The sequence below is a fragment of the Odontomachus brunneus genome, unplaced genomic scaffold, assembly GCF_010583005.1.
Source record: "Odontomachus brunneus isolate Ranch 3 - 2012 unplaced genomic scaffold, Obru_v1 Obru_scaffold_054, whole genome shotgun sequence".
Lineage (NCBI taxonomy): Eukaryota > Metazoa > Arthropoda > Insecta > Hymenoptera > Formicidae > Odontomachus > Odontomachus brunneus.
In genome coordinates this window covers 408,712-425,309 of record NW_022639504.1, presented here as the reverse complement: position 1 = coordinate 425,309, position 16,598 = coordinate 408,712, and the positions used below count along the sequence as shown (strand labels likewise).

The 16,598-nt window shown below is 41.6% G+C and overlaps 1 protein-coding gene and 1 long non-coding RNA gene across 2 annotated transcripts in view; one reads left to right on the top strand and one right to left on the bottom strand.

Moving 5' to 3' along the window:
- Window positions 1-4,149: 4,149 nt before the first annotated feature.
- Window positions 4,150-16,598, bottom strand: part of LOC116845618 — a 78,062-nt gene continuing 65,613 nt past the window's right edge. Inside the window, exons 4-5 of the mRNA XM_032818534.1 lie at window positions 10,769-10,971; window positions 4,150-5,024 (exon numbers count right to left, since the gene is read on the bottom strand). Coding sequence (XP_032674425.1) covers window positions 10,838-10,971 — 134 coding nt within the window. The 3' untranslated portion in view covers window positions 4,150-5,024; window positions 10,769-10,837. The remainder of the gene's footprint in view (window positions 5,025-10,768; window positions 10,972-16,598) is intronic.
- Window positions 12,644-16,598, top strand: part of LOC116845622 — a 74,786-nt gene continuing 70,831 nt past the window's right edge. The window contains exon 1 of the long non-coding RNA XR_004378287.1: window positions 12,644-13,454. This is a non-coding gene — a long non-coding RNA (uncharacterized LOC116845622). The remainder of the gene's footprint in view (window positions 13,455-16,598) is intronic.

Below are 16,598 nucleotides of genomic sequence, written 5' to 3'. Positions count from 1 at the left end.
CAATAATCTCACTTTGATATGATTATTAATAAGACGTAATAAATAAAATTTTAAAAGTAAAAACAAACACTTGTGCCTTGAAGCAAACGGAGGCAACTTTGAACAGTTACTCCGTGAGTAATTATGATAAATTGCAATTATGGTAAGAGGCAAGGGGACTTACGATAATCAAGCACTCCAGATGTGAGAGGCAAGGGGACTCACGATAATCAAGCACCTCAAAGGAAACAGAACTTATTAAGTCCACGTCGTTGTTTCCGGGTAACGCTAAAAGTATTGAATTGACATCTTCCAAGTTCTTGATTTGACCTTCTTGGACTCAGAAAAAAAAAATCTAAATATCATTTTTAACGTAAAATTTTCTGCTCTTTTCGAACCCGATATCAAAAATAGGGGTTCTAAATAACTCGGCCAACGCTAGTTTAAGCCAATGATAAATACGACCGAGTCTACCCAGTAAACACAAAGTATCATCGATGTTATAATGTCAGCTCAGTCATATGATATATTACGTAACTGTTACTTTGTTATATAACAAAGTAACAGTCACATAATATATCATATGATTGAGCTGACATTGTAATATGGATGATACTTTGTAACTGTTTACTGGGTAATTTGATTGAAATTTAAGTATAAATAAATGAATAAATAAAAACAAATAATTATATTAAAATTATATTAAAATAATATATTAAAAATTCATATTAATAGTTTAATATTAATAATTATATATTATATATAATTATATATAATTGGATTAGTCTAAATAAATCTATGTAAAAATAAATTTTATTGACCTAAGTAAGTAGAATATACTAAGGCGGAGGAATATATTATAAATTGCACGATGAGAAATAAAACACCGGCATATAAAAGCTTTGATAGTTGTGCAAATTATCGTATAAGAGAATATCTGAAATATATGCGGAAATGATTGCAATTCCACGATATCTGAACGCTACTTGTCCCGTTACCTTTTACATCGTTATGGCGCAATGAATGGGAATTAACGGTCCGGTGACGCAGCTGCAGCGGCGTTCGATCTGCTTTAATTTGATGAAGCCGGCCGCGATAGTCGGGGGAAAATTGAATTCGCATATCGCGACGTGCAAAAAATTGCACGCTGAGTCTCTAGATGCGCGCAGTCGATAGCAAATCGTCTTATGAAAAATTGCATCGTTCTCTAAAATACCAAGCAATTCGCCATCGTCCTCGTTGTTGCTGTTAATCCCGCAGCAATGGTGTTTTCATGAAAAAAATATCCGCGTTAAGGGAGCGAGCCGACGAACTTGATAAGCGTCAATACTGTAGAGCGATCATCAAAAAGTAGAAAACGTTATCATCATTTACCAATGATATCGAATTTATATTCACATAGAAACTTATGGAATAAAGACGATCGTCAAATAGGCGCTAACATAATACCACCATCATCTTTTCATAGATGTTATGCAAGTGTGTGTTGTTATTTCAATTTTCTTACACATAGATGTCACGTAAATGCGAATGCTACGTTGTCGATATACGCATTCTCTCCAAAATAGGCTCCTGCTACTTTTCTAATGAATTCTTTAAGCCGCTTGTGTACTGGGTACATCAAAGAAAGAGTTTTTAGAGAAAAGTGTTGTAGGCGCAAGCGTAGTTTGCGAATAATTTTTTGAAAAATACGTTACCTATTATTTGAGTTTTCAATATAATTAGCAACGGTAATTTGAGATATCATTTTCACTTCGCACTGACCAATGTTACACTTTATTTTCGCACGTAATTTTATCATGTAAATTGAAGCAGTCAGTACGCTGTAATTTTTAAAAATGAAATTAGTGTCACGACAGCAATAGTTCCACATCGTTTTCATCCTTGAGGTAGGAATGCCCTATTTCACTTATGCATGCACCATTGCTATACAAAAACATTTTTAATTTGGTTAAGTCAACACAAAGTAAAATTTGCTGGGAAATGTCGTTGACGTGATACCGAATACATTTGAAAAACTATTGTCTCGTGCTGATTCGACCAAATTAAAAATCCTTTGGTGAAAGTACGTGCAAAAATGAAGCGGAACATCCATCCATATGAGATGAAAACGATAAGGAACAATTATTACGATATCGAATCTTTCTGCAAAATTTAATACATCTTTGCAAACGCAAAAATTACTTTAAACAACTGTAAGATATTATCCCAGAATGTGCTCTAGGTGCTAACACTAAATGACCTAAATAAACTGCAGTAACATGACCGACTTTCGGCCAATGCGCGAGAATCCGATATTTCTATGACGCTAAGTTGGATCTAACGTTATGAACGCGGCTTTGGGGTATTGGACAATTATTTTCAAAATTCTGGGCGTGTTACTGAGGGAGTGGAGTGACACAAACACACATTGTCATCCAAGAGACGATGCAGAGCGAAATACGCACACTTTACAATATTTTCGAAAATACACCTTTGCAAATGCGAAAATTACATTAAGAAACTATGAAAAATTATCCCAGAATATGCTCTAGACGCTAACACTATATGACGCAAATAATCTGTAGTAACATGAACGACTTTCGGCCCATGCCTGGGAATCCGACTTTACTACGACGCTAAGTTTGATCCAACGTTATGAACGCGATTTCGGGCTATTGTAAAATTATTTTCAAAATTCTGGGCGTGTTACTGGGAGAGTAGAGTGACATTAATACACATTGTCATCCAAGAGACGATGCAGAGCGAAAAACGCATACGTGACGTCATTTTCGAAAATATATATTTGCAAACGCGAAAATTATATCAAAAAATTGTAAAAACTTATCCTAGAATATGCTCTAGATACTAACACCATATGACCTAAATAACCTGCAATAACATGACCGATTAGGTACATGCTCGAGAATCTGAATTTCCTACGACGCTAAGCTGAATTCAACGTTATGAACGCGACTTTGGGATATAAGAAAATTATTTTTAAGATTCTGGGTGTGTTACTAAGGGAGTAGAGTGACATTAACACACATGGTGATCCGGGTGACGATGCAGAGTCATATAGTCCAACTTTACGTCGAATATACATCTTTGCAGATGCAAAAATTACTTTCAAAAATTCTAAAAAACTATCCCAGAATGTACTCCACACGCTAACATTATATGACTTAACCTGCAGTAATATGACCGACTTTCGACCCATGCGCAGATAGGTACCACTGCGCATGCGCGAGAATCCGAATATAATCCTACAATGGATTTAACATTATGGGGATTTTGGGATATTGATGAATTATTTCCAAAATTCTGAAAGTGCTGCAGAGGGACTAGAGTGATGCTACCACACATTGTCATCAAGGAGATGATGCAAGACGAAATGCGCACTTCTTCTTCGAAATTAAACTCTCGTAACCGCGAAAATTACTTTAAATGACTGTGAAAAATTACCCTATAATGTGCTCTACATGCTAACGCTACATGACCTAACCTGCAGTAACATGATCGACTTTCGGCCCATGCGCAGGATAGGCCTACTGCGTATGTGCGAGAATTCGAATATACTACTACGATGGATCTAACGTTATAGGCGCGACTTTGGGATATTAGGAAATTCTTTTCAAGATTCTGGGCGTGCTGCTGAGGGAGTGGAGTGACATTAAACATCCAAGACACGATACAGAGCGAAATACGCACACTTCACGTAATTTTCGAAAATACACCTTTGCAAATGTGAAAATTTTTTAAAGAAACTTTAAAAAATTATATCAGGATACACCGTACTTTTATCACACTTTTCACAACGTCCGAATATTCAGAGTGTATATATATACATTCTGAATATTTGGACGTTGTGAAAAGTGCGATAAAAGTACATTGTCATCTCGAAAAATATCCATGAACTAATTTTTCGCTCTACTTTATCATAGTTGTCGGAAAACCTAACTGCATGTAATTATAAACTTTTCTGCAAACTTTTCGTATCTTTTTTGGCATCGAAACTAAATTCTGAAAGTGATCTTTGAAACTTTCCTGATTGGAGCATTGGCAGTTTCAACCTGCAGAATATTTGTATTAAACAAATATTGCACTAACTGACAGCTCAAAATTTAAATTTAAACATATTTTTTTTGTCACATATTGAGCAATGCTCCAATTAATTTTTACATGCACTTTTGTTGTGTAAAAGCGTTTGTAATTCTGTGCAAACAACAAGACGTAAACTTCGCAGAAAAAAGTCAATGTTATGTTGGTAAAGTTTTCATATCCGGCATCTTCTTAAAGAACTACGCATTAATGCGACACGAATTTGGCGTCTCGATTAAAAAAACTCGCTCCTACAAAGTGACTAATTACGCTAACGTCGCAGCGAAATGAAACATTTCGCATGAAACTTGCACATGTTTTCTGTCGCCTTAAAATCCTTTTTGCATTTGAATACGTATAATATATAAATTAAGAATATATTAACATTAAGAATACACACTGAAAAGAAAAGATTTTTTAAAATTTATTCGCGAGATATGAGGCTTATTCGTAGTAATAAACTTTATTTCACAGAAATGAGCTCACAAATAAATCCTCAAGTATTTTTTTCTTATCGCAAGATTTACGCAAAATTGCGATTTTACGGCAAACCCAGTTTGTACTCGGTTGCAATGACCAGCTGACCATAGCTGTCGTGGCGATTTAAATAGATGCGTCCTTTAATTATCCGGATTATGTTGACAACGTCGCGCCTAGAGGCTGAGAATTTCTCATAAGACCCGTGTCGAAAGGCGTCGCGGCGCGAAGGGTCTGCGGGGAAAGCTCTTTTGTGCAATGGAATACCTGCGTCTGAGGCAAGGACACGGCGTATACTCGCGAAACTTTATCAATTAGCGGGCCGTGGCCCAAATAATCGCGTCTCCATTTCATCAAGTTGGACAGAGGCTGGCAAGCCGAGGCTGGCGGTTGAACCGCGTGACAGTCGATGTATAAGTTAATGCGGAAAGCTCGGTTGGATCGGCGACGTTGATGCCGATGCCGGATACCGACAGGTTGCCACTTCCCTGGATAAACAGACGCAAAGTACACACATGTACACCTTCGACGCATATCCATGCACACACACACACACACATGGGCGCGCGCACTTCTCACCGGATAGATTTTACACGATTATGTAAATTTTTGACGACGCTTCAGCGAAGTTGGCACGCCGACGGAGCTGTGTACGGTGCCTACGAGACTGGACACGTGCGGCCGAGCCGCTACTTACTATGCGGTTTCCCGTCAGTTTAGTCGTTACACGTGCACGTCGCCGACTTCTACAACGGCAGGAAGGCTAACGCGATTTTAAACCGCGGCTTTAAGGCGGGACTTTAACGGCGGATTTACTTTAGCGACGCGGAAGCGCAGGCGGCTCCTCCCCCTCCCCCACATTCTCTCCCGTACGCCAGTGTAATAACATATTAATCGCGGTCATTATTCGTTGTAACAACAAGTTCAACGTTGTTTTATCCATTCATTTATTCCTCTTTTGATTCAGTTCAACGACGTCATTATGATACAATATAGCGCGTGATCTATCTTACAAGCGCAAAGAGTAACGAGATGGTTTTTTCGTTTTCTTAAGAAATGGTTAACAACATACCCCCCAAGAAGAGGTTTCCCAGACGTTTCCATTACTTCTTTGTCTCTCCCGCCGTGGAATTTTCGTTATGTTTATTTGTACTCTCTGACGCTCGCGGTGAGCTTCCTTTCTTTTCTTCCTTCGTTATTTCTTCTTCATGGTAGAGTAGACTCGACTTTAAAGACCGAGTAATTAAGAGAAAGGTTTACGTAGTATCACAGACGGAATGGTTTTCTTTCGCGGATAGGTGGCGTATCCTCGTACCTTCGCGGAAATTCGAAGCTGGGAAATGGTGTGCGTTAACCACCTCGCGTCTCGCGTTGGAATATTTTCGCGCCGGAAAACGTGTCAGATATAATGGGAACGCGTGCATCAAATTGGCAGTTAAAGAATTACCTCGTTACATTGTCACACAGTGTCATTGAATCGTGCCATACGGACATCAAATGCCTTCTTCTTGATATTTTAGGAATAACCGCTGTATCTTCGCTCGAAGTGAGAATTTTTTTCTATTTTTTGTACGTAATAAAATTAGAAGTGTGCGCGAGAATAATAATACGTACGTATTATTACTCTCTCTCTCTCTCTCTCTCTCTCTCTCTCTCTCTCTCTCTCTCTCTCTCTCTCTGTCTCTCTCTTTTCACATTTTATTCTAGAACGCTAACTTGTCATTTAAAAAGAGAAAAAGAAAAAGAATCGTCGTATATAAAATAAACCATCAGGTTATTTTAAATCAAACGAAGTCCGATTAAAAACAACTTTATGGAGAATTTGTTTTTTAAATATAGGAGACCGGTGTGGATTGGTATAACCTCTCAGAATTTCGCTGTTATAATTTTTCAGGCAACTAATTGTTGGATTAATTCAATTGTTTTATGATTTATTATCACAATTTATTTCAGAAATAATGAAAATTTCAAAGCGTTTACTACGAAGATCATCAGTGATCGTTAAACTGTAATCTGATCTTTTAATGGCGTCATCGCCAATAAAATCGCTTGCGACCTTCCAGTGAGATAAGTTATCACGATGAGATAATTTATTTTAATTTTATCAATTTCATTGTTATGATGTGCTTGAGATCATAGAAATCGCGCGATCGACGTGTTAACAGAGACAGCGAAATTTGTTTTCGTGGTTTGAATGAAAGAAAATCGCTCGAAACTGTACAAGGCGCGTGTGCGTTCGCGGCTGACTGAGACGCGTTGTGCCTTTGTGCAACTTTTGGAACAACGCGGACGGAGACTGCCGCGAGAATTCAGAGTTCATGGAATGTACCCAACGAATGGCGTGCATTAATTGTCCATTGTCCCTTGCCGCTCTAGAATACCTTGCGCTTGGGTACCCTGTTATGCGTCCGCTCAACTGTGTGTGCTCGCGCTATATGAGATTGGGAAGAATAATCACGTTACACGCAGTAGGTAACTCGGATCACTGTTAATAACATCGTCGCTCGACTACTCGTTCCGATCGCATTCGTTCTTCGAATATTCAATTAAAAAATCTGTTCAATAATTCCTTCTTGGACAGTTGTCAAATTGAAATAACGTTACCGTTTTACATGGCCTGGATACAATAGAGATAGAAAGATATCAAATCAATTGTGATAATTTTCCTCATGCGTTTGAATCTCTCCACACGCAGAGAATATTATAGTTCCATTTCATATTAATTTGTTCTCATTCTACTATGTTTTGAATAGTCCAGGAATAGAGTGTCATCAAGGCTTATCTTAAGGAATATAGTAGATTTCGCTAGAAATATAGCAAGCGTCTTATTTTTAAACGATGCATGTGATAACAAGGATATTGATAAAATTAAAGTATCTTATCGTGGTGACTTGCCTCACTGAGAGGTCACGAACGATCGCCATGAAACCACCACTAAAAAGTCAGGTCACAGATTACCGACCACCGGTGACCTCCGTAGCAAACGCTTCGAAATTTTCATATAAATATTTTAGGAGCATCTCAGCTCCTAAAATATAAATAACACATAGGAAATGGAAGATATTAGTAAACTACTGCAGAAGGTCAATTTACTCTTCGGTTGTAAAATCCTACAGTAATTTTTACCATAAAATTCTCTCCGTGTAGAAACATGCCCGGCAACCGGCTCTTCTATCTCATGGCGGTGAATTTTTGACGCAACGACACGTATGTCAATCGTCACACGAACTATTCGTGGAGTCTGTGCGTTGTCGCCGAACATCATCCCCGTAATCGCAACCGGTGATTAGACGGTTGCGCTCGCAATGCGTATGAATAATTTCCTGCGCGATTATGCGTCGGGCGCCCCTTCGCGAATTTTACCAGCGGCGAAAGCGTAAATTCGCCCTGAGACACTCATCGCGAGACAGAGCGCGCCAATTTCCGGCCACCCCTGGTGATACGCCCTATAGAAGAGACGCGCATCGTCGGTCTCTCGCGGTGTGCGAGCGACGGCACGCCAAGCATTTATTCTTCACGGTGTCTGCGGCGTAATAAAGCGTCACGGGAGAACGCAAGCGGGAGTGCGCCGATCCGGAAAACCTCTCTCCTCTCTCTCTCTCTCCCCCTCCGTTCTGCATCGTGTCGCATCGCGGCACAGAAAGAAAGTAGGCATGAAAAGAGGCGCATGCCCCCGCGACCGCGGCCCATAGCCGCGTGTACGTACGTGGAAATTGAAAATACTTTGCATAGTCGCGACGCGAAGCGTTCGCTCGGTGGCGCGCGATTTGCGAAGCGTTAATCTCGAAACGCACCACCCGTGCGCGCCAGCCAGCTCGCCGGTATGCGCGTTTTCGCTCTGAGGCCGCGATCCTCGGCCTCGGAAGAGGAAAACTTGCGGTGCAAACTCCAGATCCGATGTGTGATTCTCGACAGACGTCCAGTTTGAAAGTCGCGAGGCCCTAGCGGTCACGAAATTGCGATGGGCAACTTTCGACAAAAGATCACTCGGAAGTTACACTTTCTCGATGAGAAGTCTGAGCTTCTCGCCTTCGCGGGGCATTGCGAGTCGATGTCGCGTGAGATCATGTCGGCAATGTCGTAGGAGGGAATTCTCGCGTGTGTTTTTCGTTCGAAATTTTACTCTCCATTGCCGATACGAATGTAAGAATTGCAGCTGAATCGAATTGACGGCACAGATCCGACGATCAATAGGAGAAATTCCGCAGAGAAACCGCGGAGGAATAATAATTATAAGACGTAAATCGCAGACACGAGATGGAGTATCGATTCGATAGTCTGCGAATAAATTTCAGGTGTGCAATCATATTGGAAGATTAACTTCGTAACATGAACTATGTTACCTCGTGGAATGCGTGGAATCATGCGGCAGGACGATAAATTCTAAATTATACGAGGCATGTTGGAATGAGACATTACCGCTTACGGTAAATAATAATGCTCCGCGTCTTATTTGCCGACTGTAATAGTGATAATTTTACGAGAGACGAATCTATCAGTGTAAATCAGGACGAGAAACAAAGAAATTGAGTAATAATAAATTTCTGTCAAGTGTTTTTGCTTAAAAAACAAATTGTATATTCCTTTCAGTGTTGGGCACTAATCGATTTAAATTTTCTTTGACCAAAATAATCCGCAGATCAATAATCAGAATCAAGCTCTCTCTCCCTCAACCGTTATATATAAAATTACAAATTTTTCAATTAATATAATTAATTAGCATATAATCGATCATATTAACTTAATTAATTAATAATTAATCAATCAATAATCAAACAATCTGAGAAATAAATTATTCATAATGTTATACATGACGATTAATTAAATTTGAGTATTGACTTGCGTAGATTATTTCAGTCAAAGGAAATTTTCATGGATTAATGTCCAGCACTGGTTCTTTTGGCGGCCATGTTGTCGCAATAATGTTGACATGAAGCATTGTACAATATTACATAAAGCTGAATTATCATTACCGATTACACATATCAAGGGAGTCGCGTAACACAATGTTCTGTACACAGTGTTTGTAATGATAGCATTGATAGTTGGAACGAGAGATAAGCGACTCTACTCCGAGGTACAAGTACGGTTACGCGCGAGCACAGCCTTGTTGCGGCAAGTCCGCTCGGTTATCTCGACACGGATTTCCAAAATAGTCGTAATTATAACGTCCTCGAGGAGCATGCTCGTCCGATAGAGGGACACAGTGGATACGACAAACCCTGTGTTCCATGGACGGTACCAGCACCGGCACTTGATAGCGCGTGATACACGAAAACAGAAGCTAAGTTGTGCACAATCATATCGGCTTGTTCGCGAGCGAACAATACAACGTTAAAGAAAGCGCAGCGTGTTCAGTCACTTGGCGCGGTATAAGCAAATTAGCGCGGTAAATACATTAATTATGCTTGTAATAATGGATGAAGTTAAACGACAATTAGCTGATGTGACATCAGTTCCATTTGGATTTTTCAAATTATTTACGCACGGACATTAATGTAATAAAGAAATTAAAATTAAACTGTAATTGCTTTTGATAACTTCGTCAAAACGATCAAACGAGTTCGGTTATGTTTTGCGCGTTTGCCTTTACGTGCAACGTGTATGCGGTCGATCAGTACGTCCAGTGAATTTCTGCTTTTACTACTTGCTCCGCAGCATCGTGTGTCTACCTTGAGATATTACCGCGAATTTATTATTTGCAGTGGAACACAAAAGTTATAAAGGGATTATTGTAATATAACGTTTTAATTTCATTAGAGAAATTTTCTAAAAAGAAAAGAGCAAGCGAGTTTTATTCGATCACACGGAATATTTATAATATTATTATGAATGATCTTCCTTAATATTTTTTACGCATTATTTATGCAAACGTTGGCGGAAAAAGCGATGGTACGAGCAAAACACGATGAAAATATTAAATAATACTGACGGACAGTACAAAAAGAAAATTAAATTGAAAGATTTTTTTAGAATTTTTTTTCATTTCTTCTAAAAATTTTAGAGAAACTACGTACACACATACACACATTGTCCTATCTATATTATCATTAAAATGATACTATTGCTGACGAAAATATACGATCAATATGAGTATCTGGAATAAAGTGCGGGAAGCGTTATAGATCTCCGATTGTCCGCGATTCGTGACAAAAACGACGGGAAGCCGGACGGGGAAGCGTGCTCCATTACGACCCCAACACGTACCTCACCCAGTCGCGCATTGACCTACCTTAACTCAAGACTGCACCATTGAGATGTTGCTCAGCTGCAGTCGCATCCCTCGAAGGGCCGTGTTACGTCATCGCTCGCAGTGGGCCATAGTTGGCACGCGGCTTTGCCCTACGCAGACACCCGCGTCTGATTTATGCGCCCTCCCACGTTCAAGCGGATGGTGTGTATCGTAGGCATTGGCGCCGACAGTCACTCTTTTCTCTGGAACCACAAGACAGACATAATTTGAAGTCAAAATTACGTTGGGCGTGGTCGAAAAATTGAAGATTACATGTTACACACATCGATATAAATTCGATTGTATATTGCTTTTGGGAAAATTGTTTTATTTCGAATGCATATAATACGAAACGCAATTTATCGATGAATGTGACGATATTACAAGCCTGACGTCTGTTTGAATGCAAATGACGCAGTTACATTTAACAGTTACATTTCGCCAGATAATATTCCCCAAGGCTATGTATTGATCTTTATTCATTTATGCCGGATTTCATGCATACGAGAATGCAATTTAATGGTAAGCGTCCCAAATATTTCAAGATTTATTCGTATTGGTTACGCATTTATACACCTGGAATGAGTGCGAAAGAATTCGCCACACTCGAAAAAGCGATAACTCGCTTCGCCTCAAGTTATATGCATAAATTTGGAAAAACGGCGACGTAGGAGATGACAAATAGTCGTGAGAATTATACGGCCAGTGTGAAGAGTGAAAAGTAAGAACACTCGAAGTGGAAAAATAATATTTTAAAGAATTGGGATAATTGCGGCTGACAAACAGTTGTTGGCATATGAATTCAAATATAATAATCACGATTATAATTCCGCAGGTGTACAAATGCTGAATTCCCAGTTCCGCGCTCCGTGTAGATTCTAAACTTTGAACTGTAAACTCTCAACTCTTGACCCTCAAACCTTAGTTTTCAGCCTTCGTCTTCCGGCTCTTCGTTCTCAGCCCTTAACCTGGAATCCTCAACTTTCGAGTACCAACTCTAACTGATGTTCTATAGCCATGAATATGACTACGAAAATCAAGTTTCGTGCGGCTCGCTTGCGAGGAAGATTCTCCGCGTTGATGAGTTAAATCGGCGACATCGCCTGTGCAAAATCAAAACGCAGCTCGCGGAGAGCACGCCGGACGAAAAAAAGTCCAGAGAGTCGCGCGCGGAAGCTCTCGGGCCTAGGCTAAGTTTCTCTCTCGTATCAATGGCACGTACACAGAAGGGGTAGGCGTGGCACTCTGCGTTGGATGCTCGCGCGTGCACCGAACGCGAACGGGGTGAGACGGGGTCGCGCGAGAGGGTGGATACGTGCGTGCGAGACACCATACGAGCAAAGGGGAGAAACACAGACGAGTACGGAATTATTTCGCGAGATGAAAGGGAGTGGACGACGCGCGCGAGGCTGACGAGGACGGTAAATGAAGAAGAAATGAGCGAGAAAGAGAGAAAGAAACAGAGCAGGGGGAGAGGTAGGATGGATGAAGCGAGAGAAAGAGGGAGAAGGCGAGAGGAAGTGAATAGGGTTGAACATGCGGGGGTGAAATAGCGGACAGAGGGAAGCTGCGAGAGGAGGAACGTTCCTCCTTATCCTGCTGGTGCGAACGAGAGAGATGGAGAGAGCGTGTACCATGAAGAGAGTGGAGTCTCGCAAGAGTGAGAGGCAGAGCACGAGCAAGAGTGGGGAAAGGGTGAAGGAGAGCGAGAGAGGGAGAGAGAGTGTGAGAGAGCGAGAGGACGAGAGGGTGTGAGGGCGGGTGGGTGAGAGGGTGACAGAAAGAGAGAGAGAGAGGGAGGGAGAGAGACCTAGATAGAGGAAGACAGAAATACAGGGCGCGAGACCGCGCGACGCTTTCAGTCACCGCCCGATCCTCGGCGCGCACGGTTTCGGAGTGGGTGTTTCTCTGTCGCGAACAAAATCGGCGATTGAAATCGAGGTCCACCCGGAGGTGCGAGAGGCGCGTGTTCGAGTGCACGCGCTGAACGATGACGACGATGACGACGATGACGATGACGACGACGACGAGGAGGACGACGACGACGACGACGACGACGACGACGACGACGACGACGACGATGATGACGACTGCGATGACGAAGTGAGACGATCGTGTCGGAGAGATCGGTAATCAGGGAACAGAGTGCGCGTAATCGGTAACCGGTAATCGTCGAGATTCTGGTGTGGAAACCAAGTCGCGAAGGATGCGCTGGAAATCGAAGGAAAGCCACGACTGAATACTGCGATCGGTAGTACGCGAGCGAGAGATCGTTTCATTGAACGCCGAAACTAAGCTGAACCGGTCAAGATGCGAAGGGAGATCGTCGTCATCGTCGGTGCGGAAGTCCCGTGAAACTTTGCGATTCCTCGCGCTCCAGTTGCGGTTGTCTTGTTCGGCGCGACGTCATGATTCGTCGGGGTGTCCCGAGTCGATCGTGCTAGCTATGAGACGCTGTATGTTTCAATGACGTAAAACTGAGTCCGGGATCGTGTGAGTGTGTTTGAGCATCGAGTGTACCGTGAACTTTTCCCGAACGGTGCTTCAAAACTATCCGGAGATTTTTCGCGTCTGCAAGCACGATGTGAACTCACGAACTCACGAAATTCATGCTGACCTTCATTCACGGATCCGTCGCGATGACATGAGAGACTTCGAGCACCCCTGTCAGCCTAAGTGGAGTTAGGTGAGCGGAATTTAAAAGCGCTCTCACGCGCGCCGCGATGTCAGCAGGTGACTCTTTTAACTGTTTGCGTGCCAGGAAACGGAATCACAAGAATGTGTGGCGAAAGTGCCGCGCGAGACGGCCCGGCTCCATTGCTGATACTCTCGCGAGCGATTATCGCGCGATAACTGAGAGGAACACTTTCAAAAACTTTAAATAACAGTTGACAACGAATCGTATCATGAAACAAGAGACGAGAGATCGTTGAAAATCTTCCAGGGGAATAAGGGCAACGCGGTAGAGAACTAATTTTCGTCGATATTCTTCGATCTGTCACGACGAGTCGGCTTTAGGCGATACGGCAGATATAAACCAGCGACTAAAGTCTAAATAAAAATTCGTACCGAAATAAAAAAAAAAGTAATTAAGAGGTTTATGCACGCGATATGGCCGATGCCGCATTGGACAACGTCAGTGATTACATGCTCTGGAGCCGACTTCACATGAAGAGGCACCGGCGTGTTTTCTGGCACGCAAACGGTTAAAAGAATAGCATAGTGCGTCAACCAGATTTCACTGGTGTAGCATATTTTTCTGCCACTATATTTTTATATAAGCGAATATTAACACGGTTAAGAGTGTCATAATAACATATTCTTTTCAGAGTTTACAGAGACCCTTTACCGAGGATTTACAGAGATATTCACTTTCACGAACAAACATTATCAATTTGGAATTGATTTTCTAGAAAAAAAGAATATGACGTTTTTTTAAACCGGAACGTTGATTTTGAAAGGGAAGAAATCAAACATGGAGAGCTTTTTTCAGGTTGAATAACGAAGCTATTGAAGCGCTTCTTTTTTGTAGCCATTTAATTTCAACTTCAATCGAGGTAATAATCGTAATGTAAAATCTAATTATGCGAAATCGTTTAAATCGTTTTAATTTTGAAAGTCAAAGTATCGTAAAAGGAGGGAGAGGAGGGAGGAAATTGCGCTTTTCGAGAAATCTCTCTCAAGAAAGAATCGGTTGTAAATCAGGGGATTTTCATTGTGTGCAACGTTGGCACAGATTTCGATGCGCTCGTCACACGAAAGCAGAGCACAAGTGTATTCGGTGATTTGTAGTATCTTGAAATTGTTGGACGATATCCCGCGATTGTATGAAAGATTTCTGTAGGTTTACACAACGTTTACGCTCGCGATTAGTAAGACAACGTTAACCGCTCCCGTCGGACTCTATAATATCATTTAATTAACTCTTTGAATTTGAATAGCGCTGCTGCTCGGCTTTGCATTAATATCATCACATAACGACAATTGATATTATTTGAATTATTATTGCTGTTATATCCATAGATTAACAAAGGAAACTGGGGGTGGATTACGATAATTAAAAGTTGTCTGTCTATCAATTTGGGGTTAAAGTGACAATGAAACTCGCGTAACAGCATTTAAAGGAAATGATCACAATATAACGTGATGCACGCGGGATCAAGTTTCCGATTACATAGTTTAATTTAACGATACGTTTCCGAAAGATGCACAACATAATCAATAAATCAGTAAACGTTCGTTCGTGACGTAAACGGGAAAATCTTCTAATATAATAAACATGCAAATTTTTAGAATATTTATGGTAATTTTTACTATGTTCATGGTCACTTTTACTATGTCTTATTATAATTTTCATCATAGCGTCAATTTATTCCCGGACCAAAATTATATTGTAATTTTTACTACAATAATCTCTTCGTGTATTCTCCGTATTAACTTCGTCGAAAATGGAACAACACCCTTCGGGATTTTTCTACTTTCTTTGACAAAAAACGTGATATGTAGAAAGACACGTGAAATTTGTTGGAAATGAGAAGGGAAGACGAAGACTTCGCGATCCGTAATTCTTGCCCCTTTGGATTCGCAATTCTTCGCGGAATGCTATTCTGTGGATTATTCAATTTAAGAGAAAAGCTGATCTTCTAGTCGCACTTGAAACCGGCGTAATGTTCGCAGCTTGGTCGACCCGCGCTGATTCTCAACGTCTCGTTTGCGACATTCACCTCGCAGAAATTCGCGCTTCATTTCACGCTGGATGATCGGTGGGTCGACGGTGAAGTACCGCTTGAAATTCTTGAGAAGTCATTACGCTCCCGCGCGGCCACGACCGCTGTAAAATAACAAACCGCCGACGCGCTAAAAGAGATGGCACAGCCGTAGCTTACCGTCGTGTTGTCGGGAACGGATTACATATCCGACGTTGCGTTTCCGCGTCTGATATTTAAACGGGAAATCACGCGAAATAAGTAAAAGACAAACGCGACCGGGGACGGTCGGACAAGCGGGCTGCCCCGAAGGTGGTGACTGACCGAGCGACCCGTCGGGAACGATCGAAGGAGAAAATGCTATTTCGCTAATGGAAGGTCGGATCCGCAAATCGGCGGTACCCGAGAGCGCCGCTCGCTTCTTTGTCTTTTGGGCCCCGCACTCCGGCTTTTCAATTTAAAACGACTTCTGGCAGCGGGGGTTGCGCGAGGGTGACTTGGGTGGGAGGGTTGGAAGAGCTTTCCTCTCTTTCGATCGATATCGAGCGGGCGAAATGGCACCGGTAAATTGGAATTATTACCGATAACGACGTTGTCAGAGCCAGTCGTGGTTCGCGCGTCTTTGGAAGTCATTCCACGTAATTCGAGTATAACTTTTACCAAGCGCGGATCCCGCGTAGCTATGCGAACGATCGAGGCAACGTCAAAACCAGTTTTTCTCAGTTCGGCAAAGTGATTGTCGCAGAACTCGGGGGATTAATGTTGAACTCTTTCTGCGAGGTCACCCCGTAGAGCGGCGACGTGAATTTTCAACGGTTAAAAAAAATTGGGTAAAAGAAAAACTAAACCCCAAGGCTAGGCAAGTTTTGTTACACAAATCGCAGTCGCGAGTCAAATGAAGTAAAAATCGAGTTGGATTATTTAACTCGATTCGCAAGAGTTGCCTTACGACGAGTCTTCTTTCGCATATATCTAAGGGAACGTGTCCTTGCAACAAAATGTAACAGCAAGCTTGAGAGAAGAAAAAGACTTTATCTTCGATCTGATCCTTTTTTCCTTTACACATTTAGTGGAATAAAGGAATCCAGCCGGCGCGTACATGACCGATTTCTAATTAGCCGTTC